At 47.0% G+C, this 13,984-nt stretch overlaps 1 protein-coding gene across 28 annotated transcripts in view; it reads right to left on the bottom strand.

Moving 5' to 3' along the window:
* Window positions 1-12,230, bottom strand: part of LOC122363920 (longitudinals lacking protein, isoforms A/B/D/L-like) — a 29,586-nt gene extending 17,356 nt beyond the window's left edge. For 9 of the 28 annotated variants that reach the window (XM_043333757.1, XM_043333746.1, XM_043333741.1 and 6 more), the window contains exons 1-5: window positions 11,933-11,956; window positions 11,488-11,678; window positions 11,119-11,301; window positions 10,296-10,827; window positions 10,018-10,068 (exon numbers count right to left, since the gene is read on the bottom strand). In XM_043333757.1, coding sequence (XP_043189692.1) covers window positions 10,018-10,068; window positions 10,296-10,827; window positions 11,119-11,301; window positions 11,488-11,678; window positions 11,933-11,951 — 976 coding nt within the window. In that variant the 5' untranslated portion in view covers window positions 11,952-11,956. Of the gene's footprint in view, window positions 1-464; window positions 728-1,804; window positions 2,116-2,778; window positions 3,671-10,017; window positions 10,069-10,295; window positions 10,828-11,118; window positions 11,302-11,487; window positions 11,679-11,925 lie in introns of those variants that run through there. The other 19 variants (XM_043333767.1, XM_043333760.1, XM_043333758.1 and 16 more) reach the window with 14 other exon arrangements.
* Window positions 12,231-13,984: the final 1,754 nt, after the last annotated feature.

The raw sequence follows: 13,984 nt of genomic DNA, 5'->3' as shown, positions 1-13,984 counted from the left end.
ATGGAAAAAGTCGTCTACAGACGCACCTAGGTACATATACCTTTCAGAAGCATTCCACATCCGCACATAAGGCTACAAGTAGGTCCAGGGCTGCTTTACGGAGCGCCGAGCACCAATGGTCGCAACTCGCAAGGCTTGTGGTCAGGTCCACTCTCTTCAGCGGATTGCGGAGTCATTAGGTACATTCAACAAGAACGTAAAAGGCTGCATTGCCGTCGCCACACGCTTTTCCAAAATGTGTGCATGATTTAACTGAACCTGAGTGAGTATAAAGGCAATTGCTCAGAATGATTTCTTGATCACCGAGTGATACGGTGATCATTTGCAGAGTAACCGGCCTCTGTCCTCTAAACGCCTCCCACGCGCCCAATATTTTCCTGTCCAGCACTGCCAGGGACCGATCTAACTATGTAATTCATCCTCGTTCTAATGTGGCCGTTCTGCACACTCGAATTTTTCCTCACCACGCGGAACTCCAGGCCTCCGACACAAAGTTTTGCGGTTGGCAGTTCATCTGTGGATTACGGAAGCGGCGGCTCCTCGCCGGATCTCCAGCTTCTGTGGAACACGCGCCGATGTTCCGATAGATTGGAGAGGGTGCTGAACACCTTCCCACAGACGTTGCACACTGTGCGACCCTCGTGCAGAGCTCGATGGTTCCTCAGAGAGTTCTGACTCTTGAAAGTCTTGTGGCAGACTGAGCACTGCAGCCCGGCAATGACGTGACCTGCCGCGCAACACAGCAGCGCGTCAGAAATGAAGCTGAACAGCGACTGGCCAGAATCCTACGCATACATCCGCCGCACGTCGTGTCAACATCGCCACACAGAACAAATGCATCCACGAGTACTATGTACTACGAATACTATTCACCAATTGAACTTTGTGCACTGGGGTGCGAACTATTCACTATTGCAATTTCATGGAGGATCAATATCCACGTCCTAAAGCACATTTCTGCTATACCTATTCGGGACGAAATAAGAAAAGAGACCCGTGGAAGGCTCTTCTTTTTCGTGCTAGGAGGGAGTCTGTGAAGTGAAGGTGTTGTAGGTATTGGTTTTAGAATAAAAGATCGATGGCCATCGGCAATTTAGAAGAAATGGAAGACGTGTGAAAACAAAGATAGCTTCGCCACCGCGCGCAAGGCCCATACCGTTCCACCGCCGGGCGTCTGGACCGACGAGTCCGTGCCCGCTGCCCGGCAGGCCGTCAAGAATAGAGCCGTTCTTCTTCCCCAAGAGCCTACGTCACTAGAGACATAGGTGCCAGGGAGAGCCAAGGGATGAGACTCTGAGTGACAAACGTCGCCAAAGGACGACCATACACCCACCAGCAGCATGTCGCATCCGCACACAAGGCCAGACGACACAGCCAGCGTTGCTCAACAGCGCCCCCGACATCAATGGTCGCAGGGCTCGTGGCCACCCTACTCAGCGGACTGCGAAGCCATTACGTTCCACTAGTATTTAGAAAACCGCGTTTGCGTCGTTACACGCTGTATTCAGCATTCCAAAACTAAGCACCATAACTTGAGTGGATATCAAAATAAAAAACGAATGAACTAGGCGCGCATCAATAAGCGTTAAGGTAAGAGCTGAAAACGCTCATTTGTACAGAGAGAAACATGCCTTCCTTAGGCAGGCTGAACTACACTTATCCATCCTCCCACTATATGGAACCCTTTCCTGTCTAGCAATGTCAGAACCCGATCTGATTTCTCATTGTTCTGACGTGGTCATTCTGCACCATTAAGGTTTTACCAACAAAGACGTCCTCAGCTTTCCGACAGCATTTGGTTCACGTCGCCTGAGAAGCTTCTACGATGCGACTACTGAGGCGGCGGCCCCTGGCCGGGCCTCCAGCTTCCGTGGAATGAGCGGCGATGTTCCGCCAAATTGGCAGTCGTGCTGAACACTTTTCCACAGAGGGTACAACCAGTCCGACCCTCGTGCATGTTCCGATGTTCCGATAGATTAGAGAGGGTGCTGAACACCTTCCCACAGATGTTGCACGCTGTGCGACCCTCGTGCAGCGCCCGGTGGTTTCTCAGAGAGTCGCGGCTCTTGAAAGTCTTGTGGCAGAATGGGCAGCAGAGCCCGGCAATGGCGTGACCTGCCGCGCACAACAGCAGCGCGTCAGAATTGCCGTGCATGAGCAGCGCGTCAGAATTGCCGTGCATGAGTAGCGCGTTAGAATTGCCGCGTAGGTACATCAGCAGCGCTTCAGAATTGTTCCGTACGACAGCGTATCAGCATGGTCCCAAACTAGCTCGTCGAAATCGTGAAAAAGTTAGCACATGCGTCTCACATCCTAAGAAGCCTTCAAAATTGGCGCACACCACAAGCTATGTGTTGTCTTCTTTTCCTCTTGCAACGCGGTGCCCCTACCCAATTCAGCCCGGCGTCCGCATTCTCTACGTGGAAGCCAAGTTTATACGTCAAGCGAAACGAGGTGCTTTATTTTGTGTTCTTTGTAGCGTTGTTTTATCCGCGACGATGCACCCCAGACACCTTAGGGCTGTTCACGGGCCCTGTGTGCGGTCGGAACGCACACAGCCTCGAAGCTCCGCCCACTGCGTCCCTACGTCAGCCTTCCGTCACCGCACACAGCGATCGCTGTGGCCGGTCGGGACTGGCCACAGCGGACCGTCCACCGCACGCAGCCGTGACGTCAGAACCGCCTACCCATCCCCTACCCCCACGCCTGCTGGACGCACCGCACACACCGCACGCAGCAGTGTGCGGTGCCCGTGAACACCCCTCTTGACGCGGGAGATCACTGCACTTTTTTATTAGGGCCCAATCTCAACATTCAGCCGGTTCAACGATAACATCACGCAGTTATATTGTGTCACTGCTGGCCAGTGCCAATGCCGCCCTGTCAATCGATAAATCTTTGCCTTCAGAGCCAAATGTCCTTCAAATGTCCTTCAATGAGCCAAATGTCTGTTTAACATTAGTTGTAAAGACAATAAAACGCATTTTCAACACCGTTTAATAATAAAAACGAATACCACTTTCAACCTTAAAAAAAACTCTTGTTGACTGACAGAAAACAGGACGATCACCGGAGAGTCTGTGATCCCAACAAAGACAGCACGTTTGGCGAAAGTGAGGCGCCCCAAGTCAGTGCTGCGCTCCTAGACGGCCCCATCTGAGCACGATCTGTGTCCGAGCAGCCCCACATCAGTCGCACGCGTCGCCGGTAGACTGCTGTCGCCCGAACGCAACTTCACATCAGCATCACAAACGCCTTCAACGCCGTGTAACCTGCACTCCTCACTGGACCGATAGCCACAGTTAGCACCACTCTGCCCAGCATAACCCATTGTCCAAGCTCTGAGGGTTTCTGATCCAGCCCGACGGATCCCAGTCACACCCCCGATAGAGCCTCTGCAGTTCGCACGCGGACTAGTGCGGCAGCGGGCTGCGGACTAGGACGGCAGCGGGCACCTGCAGTCCGCACGGGGGCTAGGGCGGCATCAGAGCGCCGTGGTCCGGGTGTTTCCGCTGCAGGTGTTGGCGCAGGTAGGAGCGCCGGCTGAACACGTGGCCGCAGACGGGACACGCGGTGCGGCCCTGGTGCACCTCGCGGTGGAAGCGCAGCGAGTCCGGGTGGCGGAACGCGGCGCCGCACTGCTCGCACCGGTGCGCCCAGCTCGCCGCGTCTGCAACACAGACAGACGCGGCGCGGCGCGGCGTCAGAACCGCCGCCGGACGGCGCCCGGCCGGGCGGCACCGGGATTCAGTGGTGGCTAGGTGCCTGCCTCAGTGTTACAGAATTCGCACCGAAATGACATAAAGTAACTTCAGATATGTTCTCTTACCCCTTTTCTCATCCTCATTCCTTGGCATTATCATTCCTTGTTCTTACTTTTGCATTCCTTGCAATGTAATATTTCTGGTGCGTCAGTAATGCTGAAATTCATATCACTTTTGCACAAAATCAGCCCAGTCCTACTCCTATGACGCAAGAATGGGAATAGGATTGGAACGGGACCAACGGTCGGGATAACAGTCTGATAAGTTATGCTTTGCACCGTGAACGGCATCATCTGATATCCTGCGTTTTCCATCTAAAGGCACCTACACAGATGAAGTGGTCCTTCTGCCATCATCAGACATCTGGCCATAAGTCTCAAAATCTATTGCTGCCACAATGGCACCGAAAAAGGACTCAGAAGACACCTACACCATGTCAGCCCAAGTCAGCCCGGCATTTTGCTGCTCCTCGCTAAATTGGCCCCGAGTGAACCACCAAGCCGGCCGTATTTGTTGAAAAGGCGGGCAAAAGACCCACGGCAATGCCGACCCGACGTGCTACCGAATCAGATTCACGTTCAAAGCCTCGCGCGACTCAAATCGCTTACACCAGCCATGGAGCATCCAACTGAGGCAGCCCGAAGTATCCACTTTCAGCCTGTGCGTACGAGACGACGCGAGCCAAAGAGAACCGCTTTTAGCCATCGGCCGGTGAGCTTGCTACGCTAAAACTCGACTGACAACTGCCCAGCTATCGGTCATACCGGCCGCATCTATGCCACATCAGCCGCCCGGGCGACCCTCGGCCGCCTGCGACCAGCAGCGATCGGCAGTCGGATCGCCGCACTGTGTGGCAGCCGGCCGCTCCGCCAGCCCAGCGGTCGGCCGGCAGTCGACGGCAGTCGCGCCGGTCTCGGCGCACTTTGCGTGTGTGCGACGCACATTGTGTAGCATGCGATATATTCACACAGGAAATATCACAGTGCAATGAATTTACCGTTACGTTATAGATAGCGTTACCGTTACGTTACGAGCTGGATTTGAATTGAGACTGAGGCGAATAGGCGCTAAGTTGATAGTTTCATCGGGTGCTGTTGTTCATCGGTTGGTGCGTAAGCTCCTATACTGGAATCTCTATTGTTTAAATGCCAGACAATGGGCAAGCAAAACCCCTAAATGGTTCTATTGGAAGATAGATTCTGAAATTATCGTTTATCACTTATATTTTATTTAGTTTAAAAGTACGTTTATTTTCGTTTTAAAACCGCGAGAAAGTCAGCCAGCAACGGTTCTACAAAGTTGTAGCTTATATATCTTTACAATTCACATGCAAAATTTCATGCATGCAAAAAACTGTGAAATTGCACATAGCCTTAAGGTCAAGCTACATGGGACACTTTTTCGGTTTTTGATTTTTCGGTTTTTCGCTTTTTCGGTTCGATTTATCGCTTTTTCGCGTCGGTTTTTCGCTTTTTCGATTTATCGCTTCGTGACTTGAGTTTTTCGAGTTTCGCTGATTTTTGTTTAGTTGGAACGCGCTGTGCAACCGCCAGCTCTTCTTATTTTGTTTGCAACCAGTGCAATGCTTTGGTCGCAGTTTTGCCTAGGGGCTTTAGGGGTTTGTTTTGTTGTCTGTTTTAACAGATGGAAATTACTTAAACTAGATCTCGTCTGTTTTGTAGTAGGAAACTGGCTTGACTAAACTTCCAGCAGCTCAGCTACTAACCGGCGCCCCGCTGGGACTCCTGGATTTCCACGCCCTGCTGGAAGGGGGAACATCCCTTCTAACTTGGCTCCTGAGCCACGTAGCGAGTAGCGACACGCCGTAGGTGACACTTGAAAGAGCTAAAAAATAAGGAACAAACTGCTTCTGCCATTTTTAGGTCAGGTTTAGGCCAAAGGGCAGGTCACCAAAGGTCATCGAAGGTAAAATGTCGCCAATATCTATAGGTCAAACTTCGACAATTTTCGACAAATCGGTCCATAGCTCAGGAATGGATATAGAGCTGTAGCGCCGCGGAGAGGCGCAATCAAACGTTCTTTTAACGTTCTTTCGCTAGCATGACCTCAGATTTGACGTAAGGTCCACCGTTTATCCTGCAGGGGCATAAGTGTCCAAAATATACGATTCTGCAAAAACAGTTTTTTCCGCAATAACTTTTGACTCTAAACTTGCACGAGCTTTCCTTCACCAGAAACGTGTTTCTCTGGTCGAGACGCATCGAATGAACCTTAAGCTAACTGGACTGGTCTAGGTCATGACCTGGCCGGAAAGTTCGTGATGCATATCAGTCGATTTGTATCGTCCAGTGGAACACATCAAATGTGTTTTCATCGCTCTATAGTAGCATGCATTTATCGAAATTTATTACCGAAAATTGTGCATACCTTTCGCGACCTGATATGACCTCAGGGCATAACAAGGGGTCACGGGTGCCATATTCCGGTTCATTGTGTCATGTGTACCTACTTGCATAGGCGTAGGAACAGCTGGAACATTCTGGGTGCAGAAATACATCCAACCATCGCCCGTGGAGCGGGGGGGGGGGTTAGGGAGCAGCACCGGGTGGGGGGCTCATTTTGATCTTCGAGGGGTGTACTGTACGACGTCGAAAGGGTATCGGAGCATTGAATTTTGAAGTTTTGATAATGTCAATAATTCACGCAGTACAAGCGGCCTATTCGGGCCTGTTTTCAAGATACCGAGCTAAAACTTTCTAGAGTGGGTCATGTGTATGTGTTCTATCACATGTGTTCCGTTTCTTTTTTCACCTGAGTCCAAATATATATGTAATATGTATATATATATATATATATATATATATATATATATATATATATATATATATATATATATATATATATATATATATATATATATATATATATATATATATATATATATATATATATATATATATATATATATATATATATATATATATATATATATATATATATATGTTACAGGCAATGTGTGGAATCAGGCATTCTATAGAATGCCTAGGCATTCTATAGAATACCTGACCGACCAGGCATTCTATAGAATCCCTAGGCATTCTATAGAATCCCTGACTGCTTAGGCATTCTATAGAATGCCTGGCTTAAGCTCCCAGGCATTCTATAGAATGCCCAAGTATTCTGATTGTCCCAAACAGCACTCCAAAATTCTTTGTTGAATTAGGCCGGTCGTCGCCTGAAACCATTTCAGGGCAATGAGATATATGAGAGGAAGCGAGGGAGAAATTGGGCTATGCCAGCCACCAAATGGTGCGCCGCAAGCAGCAACTGATCCAATCCCGTTGGCACGGGAGAGCCACGGCGCAAGGGACAGGCCAACCAGTCGCTCAAACGGTTACCCTCGGAGGGCTAGTGGATTGTTGGCTGGGCGGGTGAACCGTAAGCTAGAATCGAAAGTGCTTACAAATTACGATGGGTTTGTTTTCTGATGCTAGAAATGACGGTGAGGAATATAACAAAAAAGCACCATCTTACATCGTCATAAGCACTTCGTGTAACTACTCTAAATATACATATGGGCAGCTAAGCTTAACCTACACTGCAATGTCAGGGAATAAATTGAATAAATGGTTCATTATTCGACGCCCGGGCGGTGGCCCGGTCGTAACAAGAGCCGGATTAGGTGTCGTTCGATGTCCCCTTCCAACTTGACTTCTGAGCCTTGCGGTGTTCGAACGGTCGTCAAAATAATGAAATTGGACTCCAGCAATGCTTTGGTAATGTTCCTAAGGATGCCAAATCTAAAACAACTATGTAGTTAAGCCATTTTTAGGTCATTGGCCATTTTTGACTCGAAACTGCATTTTCTCCAGTTTGGCCGTAAATCGATGCTATGTCTTCCAGGGGGCAAATCCTCCAAAAATGGACGCTTTGCAAACTTTTTTCTTCGCGGAATTTTGACCAAATGCGTTTCCGATAATGACATCAACACCATCGCCTTTCTAGCGTCGAGACGAATACTCAGTACTCTCCGAATGAAAGCCTAAAAGATGATCTACAGTTTGACCTAATAAGGTTAGATTGAATACCTGACATGAAAAATTGACTGAATGAACATTTAACATAGCTGACCGCAAGGTAGCCTGGCAGAAATAATAACGTTGCATATCGGTTCGCACTCATAATCTTATACAGCCTTCACTCATTTGTTGGTAAGATACGTATATTTCCCAGGCATTCTATAGAATGCCTGAAAAATCAGGCATTCTATAGAATGCCTAGGGATTCTATAGAATCCCTGGTGGGTCAGGCATTCTATAGAATACCTAGGGATTCTATAGAATGCCTGGTCGGTCAGGCATTCTATAGAATGCCTAGGCATTCTATAGAATGCCTGATTCCACACATTGCCTGTAACATATATATATATATATATATATATATATATATATATATATATATATATATATATATATATATATATATATATATCTCATACTGCATGTGAAGTAGCGTTGATGCGAAAAGGGGTTTTTGCTTCAGATTATTGTGGGTGCAGAATGCACTGTCGGCACCTATTCGATAATTATTGTGGGTGCAGCTGCAGCTGCATCCACTGCACCCATGGTTCCTATACGCTTCTGTGTACTTGTAACCTGAGAGTGTTTAGAATGACGTTCGTTAAAAAACGCCTTTCAATTTTCAGTTTCTAGGCAATTGGGGTGGGGGGCGGAAAATTGACGTGGCCTTGGGCTACCGATATCGAAATTATGTGATATACATTTTGTGCATACTGCTACTCTCTTGAATTGTGAAAGTTCCAAAGCCATCCGTTACCTGGTGTAGCAATGATAAGCATTGGAACATTTTCTGAATTGGTCACACTGACCACCTCACCAGGTTACCTGACCTGGTGACCTGACCTTGAGAGACCTTGGTCCTGAAATTTTCATAGCATGTGTAAAAAAGGTGCTTGATAAGGTGTGACAAAAACAGTGGCGCGAAACGTCACCTTTTTTGAGATATTAGCGAAAATCTGCAGGTGGTGTTCTAACACCGCTCCCCTAGCGGGGCGCGGCTATGAAGCATGATGAACAGATTTTACAAAAGATCATAAGATGAAATAAATACGTGCATATATCTCGCATAATTAACTGCTATTCAATCCTTTCGCGTGGAAAATATGTGCATATCGACACTGAAATACTATTGAGCGATTACACTCCTTCCTTTCCATTAGGAGTACCGAAATATGAATCGTTGGAAACATGCATCAGTATCACCACATCGTCACGTGCTGAAGCCGAAAAACTGATTGTCGATCCAAACTTTTGGGTTGGACGAGTCGCTTCGCTTTTTCGCTTTTTCGCTTTTTAGAGTCGCTTTTTCGCTTTTTAGAGTCGTTTTTTTCGTTTTTTCGCGTCGCTTTTTCGAGTTGCTGATTTCGTTTTTCGGTTTCGCTGCCGTGGAGCTACACCAATGTTATCAAGTGAAGCTGATCGTCTACTGAAGCCGAAAAAGCGAAAAAAACGAAACGAAAAACCGAAAAAGTGTGCCGTGGAGCCTGTACTTAAGGCATGCCTAAAGCAATAGCCGTGATTATAATGGCGAATTTGTGGAGCATTACCTAGTTTTTGATCGATAATAAAAAGTGGCATTGACTTTTAAATTGCATTACAGCAAAAACTAGGCAACTGTTGCATTTTAAAGGGACCCTCCCACCTTCAAAAAAGTTAATAAATTGGCATGAAAGTGATGTCGCTCGGTTCAGAAAGAGCAAAAACGAATATCTACCAAATTTCATCGAAAAATATTCACCGGTTTTCAAGATATTAGACTTTTACTTTTGTTTACTTTTTGGGATCTCCGCTGTTCCTAGCGACTTTATTTGAAAGTGCGGCATTTGTTGCGCGCAAAGCAGCATATACCACCGCGTGCTACAAAACGTTTTAGTCAAACATTTAACGGACGTTCGAAAGCCTGATGACGTCATCAGATTCCCGTAATGGTCAAGAGATAGGGACCACGCTGGTCCCACCCTGCAAGTAAAGGGAAGAAATTTCTTGAACACCATAAAGCTGCGGGGGTTGCGACCAGGATAAATGGTGGTTTCTGAGCCTGGCCGCAAACTTGGCTATCTCAACTCAAAACTAATGTTAAGGTGGGAGGGTCCCTTTAAGCAAAGATATGGTGATGATCTTAATACTATTGAGGTGTAAACATACCACGACGAAATGTTAATATAATCCGATGAAACAGCACCCGATGAAGGAGAAAAGCGATCCGAACTAACCTTGTGCTGAGCCGTCCTCTGCCGACGCCGATGGAGCTAACACGTCGCCGACTGAAATACAAACAGCGCTGGTGAGATTATGGAAGAAACAGCTGAATTTCTATAAACGGCTGGGCAACTTTTTGTCATTCGGCCAGATACGGAAAAACTCATTCCAACCGTTGCTGCTTTATCAGTTTTATATGAGAAGTGAAACATTGAGGAAATAAAAACGACAAAATATTGAACAGATTAAGGGTATTCGTTTTGTAGTGAAAATTTGTCATTATTCTACTCACCTCTGTCGGAAAGTCCGGAGAGAAGCCCGCTCATATCGTGGGAGCTCGCCGAGTGGTCTGACCCATCGAACTGGGACGCCTCAAACGTCGACACCTGGCCCAGTGTGGCCTCTAAACTAACGTCATCGTCATCGTCCGCAATGTCTATTTTCTCCACTTTGATGCCATAGTCCTGTCGGCCGGCCGCCGGCTGGGGCGGCGGCGGAGGTTCGTGCTGCGGCGGGGGCGGCTCCGCCAAAGCCGCGCCCGACACGGGCGGCGGTGGTGGCGGTAGGGCGGCGCACGGCGGTCCGGCCATCACGTCCGCGGCCGGGTCGCGCGGCCCCGCGGCGGCTGCTGGCGGCGGCGGGGCGGCGCTCACCGCTGACGGAGAGCCCGGCCGGCTGCCCGAGGAGCCAGAGAGCCGGCGCCGCTTGAGCCGCGGCGAGGCGGGCGGCTCGGCCGACTCGCGGGGCCGCTGGCGCACCGGCGGCGGCGGCGGCGGCGGGCCGGACGGTAAGCGGGACCGGTCCGGCGGCTGAGACCTGGGTGCCTGGGAAGGAAACAAAATAGTGTGTATAAGAGACAAGAAATCACCACTATCAACCATAGAAATAACAGCATTGCTTTGCAAGAGGAAGTATAGTTTCTCTAAACAGATTATGTCAGCAAGTTCAAAACAAACAATGATGATGATGAGCCATGAGTTCATTGGCTTCTCCTTCAATGTACACATGACTATATGCACTCCAAGACTTCAACACTTGCAAATAAATACACCATCACCTGTTAACTGCATTGGTAGGTAGAATGTTAAAATATCAGAACAGCAGGCAATACACACCTGGTCTTCCTCTTCATCCCCTGAGAGTCCTTTGACCTGGAGCAGCTCTGCTGTCTTCAGGAAACTTGCCAACTGACTTTGGAGCACATTCACTTCTCCTTTGTACACAAACTCTATCACAGCTGCAATGTCTACATATGAAGTGTCCTTCAAGAAGAACAGGGGGTGTTGGCATGGATTGTCCTGGAAACAGGGAGAACATGGTCATGAGTGAATATCAAAATACTCATAAAGAACAATCATAGCCTAATAAGGCAAGTCCAAACAACTATTAGCAAAGTACAAGGTAAGAAGTGAATTGCACCAGATGCAAACAAGGTTACCGATCCTTGCCACCTGACAGAATCAACAAAAACAGCCTCATCTTACCTTGAAGAGATCCCTGAAATAAGGACTGCATGCTGACAGCATCATCCTGTGCGCCTTTATCTTTCTCCCCTCACAGCACAATGTAATGTCCACCAGTTCTTCATCTTGCCGCAGGCTGTCAAACACTGAGGTTACACTGTTCTGGAAGTTGTTCCACTTCAGGCAAAATTTTTGTGAGGCAGCCATAGTATCTGAAACAAAAGACCAGTCTCAGGGAATATTCTGATATAGTACCTACTAAGTAAAATGAAAAAATATGTATGCCTATCTTCAAGTTTCAACAAGGAAACTTGAAATTGATACGAAATATGACTAGCATAGCTTGTGTTGACAAAAATCAGTGGATTCAACCAGAATGGAAATGGAAAATATGTTTCATTATTCAGCATTGGCATTGCATTGATAAGAACTGCATTTCAATTCCAAACTTCTACCTACCTATAACCTATGCGATTGTGATGCATAATACCAATCTAATAACAATTTTTATTTACATTCCCCACAGCACACGCCACACATACACCAACGAGACGGTCAACAAAAAAATAATATATATAGCGCACCTGCAGAACGGCCAGCGCGACCGGCGTCTCTTGCTTTTTCCGCCGCTTCCGCCTTGCTTTTCCGGCTTTTCCCTTACTTTTTCCGCTTTTTCCTCTGGCCTTTTCCCGTTTTTTTCCGCAATGCTGTTCGGATACAGCGATACAGCTATCAAAAAAGCTTTTTCAAAATCACGCTAGGTGGCAAGGTGGGAATGAACCAATGAGGCTTCAGACCGCCACACTCACGACCAATGAGTGACTGAATAGCACAACCAAGTGATTGCCGGGAAACGCATACGGAATAGATGAACAGGCCGAGGAACGCTAGCGCCATAGTTGTCTCAGAGCGTTCAGAAATCGGAAAATGTTCGGAAAGGCGTAACTAAATTTAAAAAAGCTTACGAAATTATGAACAGTGCTGCCAGATTTGGAGGATTTCCGCAAATCTGGAGGATTTTGAACTCTATTTGCGGACAAATTTCGCGTTTGGAGGATTTTTGATTCTGGAGGAAAATCTGGAGGATTTGTCACCCGATTAATATATTCAATTTCATGGAAAAATACAACGCGTTCAAGACTCAAAAGACATTTTCCTGCCCAGCTTCACCCTACCCGTTAGGATATATCACTGCCCTTTATCACCGTGAGACTGGAATGTCTCAGTCTGTAGCTATATCCACGAATATCATGGTGACTATTTGTTCCTATTTCGTGTACGATTGTACCATATGTTTTTGAAGGTACCGAACTACTGGCGGATCAAAGGGGGACATTTGGCGCAAATTCCCCCCCCCCCCCCCCTCCTGCAGCGTCCAAAATCGAAGAAAATTTTCGTTTTTTTTCAAGGATAAAACGAAAACTAAACAACTTTTATTATAAAAAAGCATCTTTTAAACTACACAGCAGTGCGAAAGGAATCGAAATCCGATGAGTTTTTAGAATTTGGAGAAACCTTTTCGGAGATATGCCCTCCCGCAGCGTCCAAGACCGCCTATCTGGATCCGCCAATGGGATTTGGAGGAATCTGGAGGATTTTTGTAACTGATCTGGAGGATTACAGCCTTCTCCATCTGGCAGCACTGATTATGAAAGACAATAATCAAAAACTCAGCTGAGGATGGTTGAAATTGTTGTACAACTAATGAAGCCATAAATAAGACCTATTTAATAGATTTCGTCCTGTTTAATCCTCAACAGAACTTAGATTTTTAAGCATTCTTCTCCATTTCGGTGGCCTTGGCTGCTTGCTTGTGTTTGTGTTTTGGTTTGTGTTTGTGTATTGGGAAAATGGAAAGTGCGGATGGGGGCGGTCCGGCGTGGTTTCTTCTCGGCTCAGTCTCACTGTGTGTGTGTGTGTGTTTTTTTTTTGTTGTTGGTTGACGTGATGTATGAATTGTGGGAGAAAAAATGGTGTTGTTACCAATCAGTGCGAATTGAGCTCATTGTCATGCACCCAGCAAGGTCTGTACTGGTGGGCGGTAACTGGACTGTTTTTATGAAGGAGTCACAATTTCCATTAAAAAATCACTATGAAGTGACTTTTTTCTGTTATTGTTATCAGCCACTTAGGTTCAGGTTTCTTACCTAGTTCAATACCAGAAAGCAACAGATTCAGATTGCTACCTTATTCAAATTCTTTAGATTGATATGCTGCGCTAGGATGCCAAGCCTCTGTGGACTGTGCCTGGCACCAGATTTTAAATCTCTGTACCAGATTTTACTGTGGATTTAAATCTGGCAGTGGTAGGTATGCAGTTGTGCACTGGGAGTGGGACCTATGATCCAATCATGGCAAGATGAATCCTCATAGCAGAGCTGGTCACTGGAATTGTCAGGATCATTGACATTCTGGGTGTCCTAAATCTCCAAATCATTATTGTCATAAATCTGCTGAAGCCATATATATTTTCTATTTTTATTTGTCCAGAGTTATGGGTCCATACTGAGCATTGGTT

The sequence above is a fragment of the Amphibalanus amphitrite genome, unplaced genomic scaffold, assembly GCF_019059575.1.
Source record: "Amphibalanus amphitrite isolate SeventyFive unplaced genomic scaffold, NRLGWU_Aamphi_draft 000647F_arrow, whole genome shotgun sequence".
Classification (NCBI taxonomy): Eukaryota; Metazoa; Arthropoda; class Thecostraca; order Balanomorpha; family Balanidae; genus Amphibalanus; species Amphibalanus amphitrite.
Note: the sequence above shows the minus strand (reverse complement) of the source record. Positions and strands in the feature narration are given on the sequence as shown.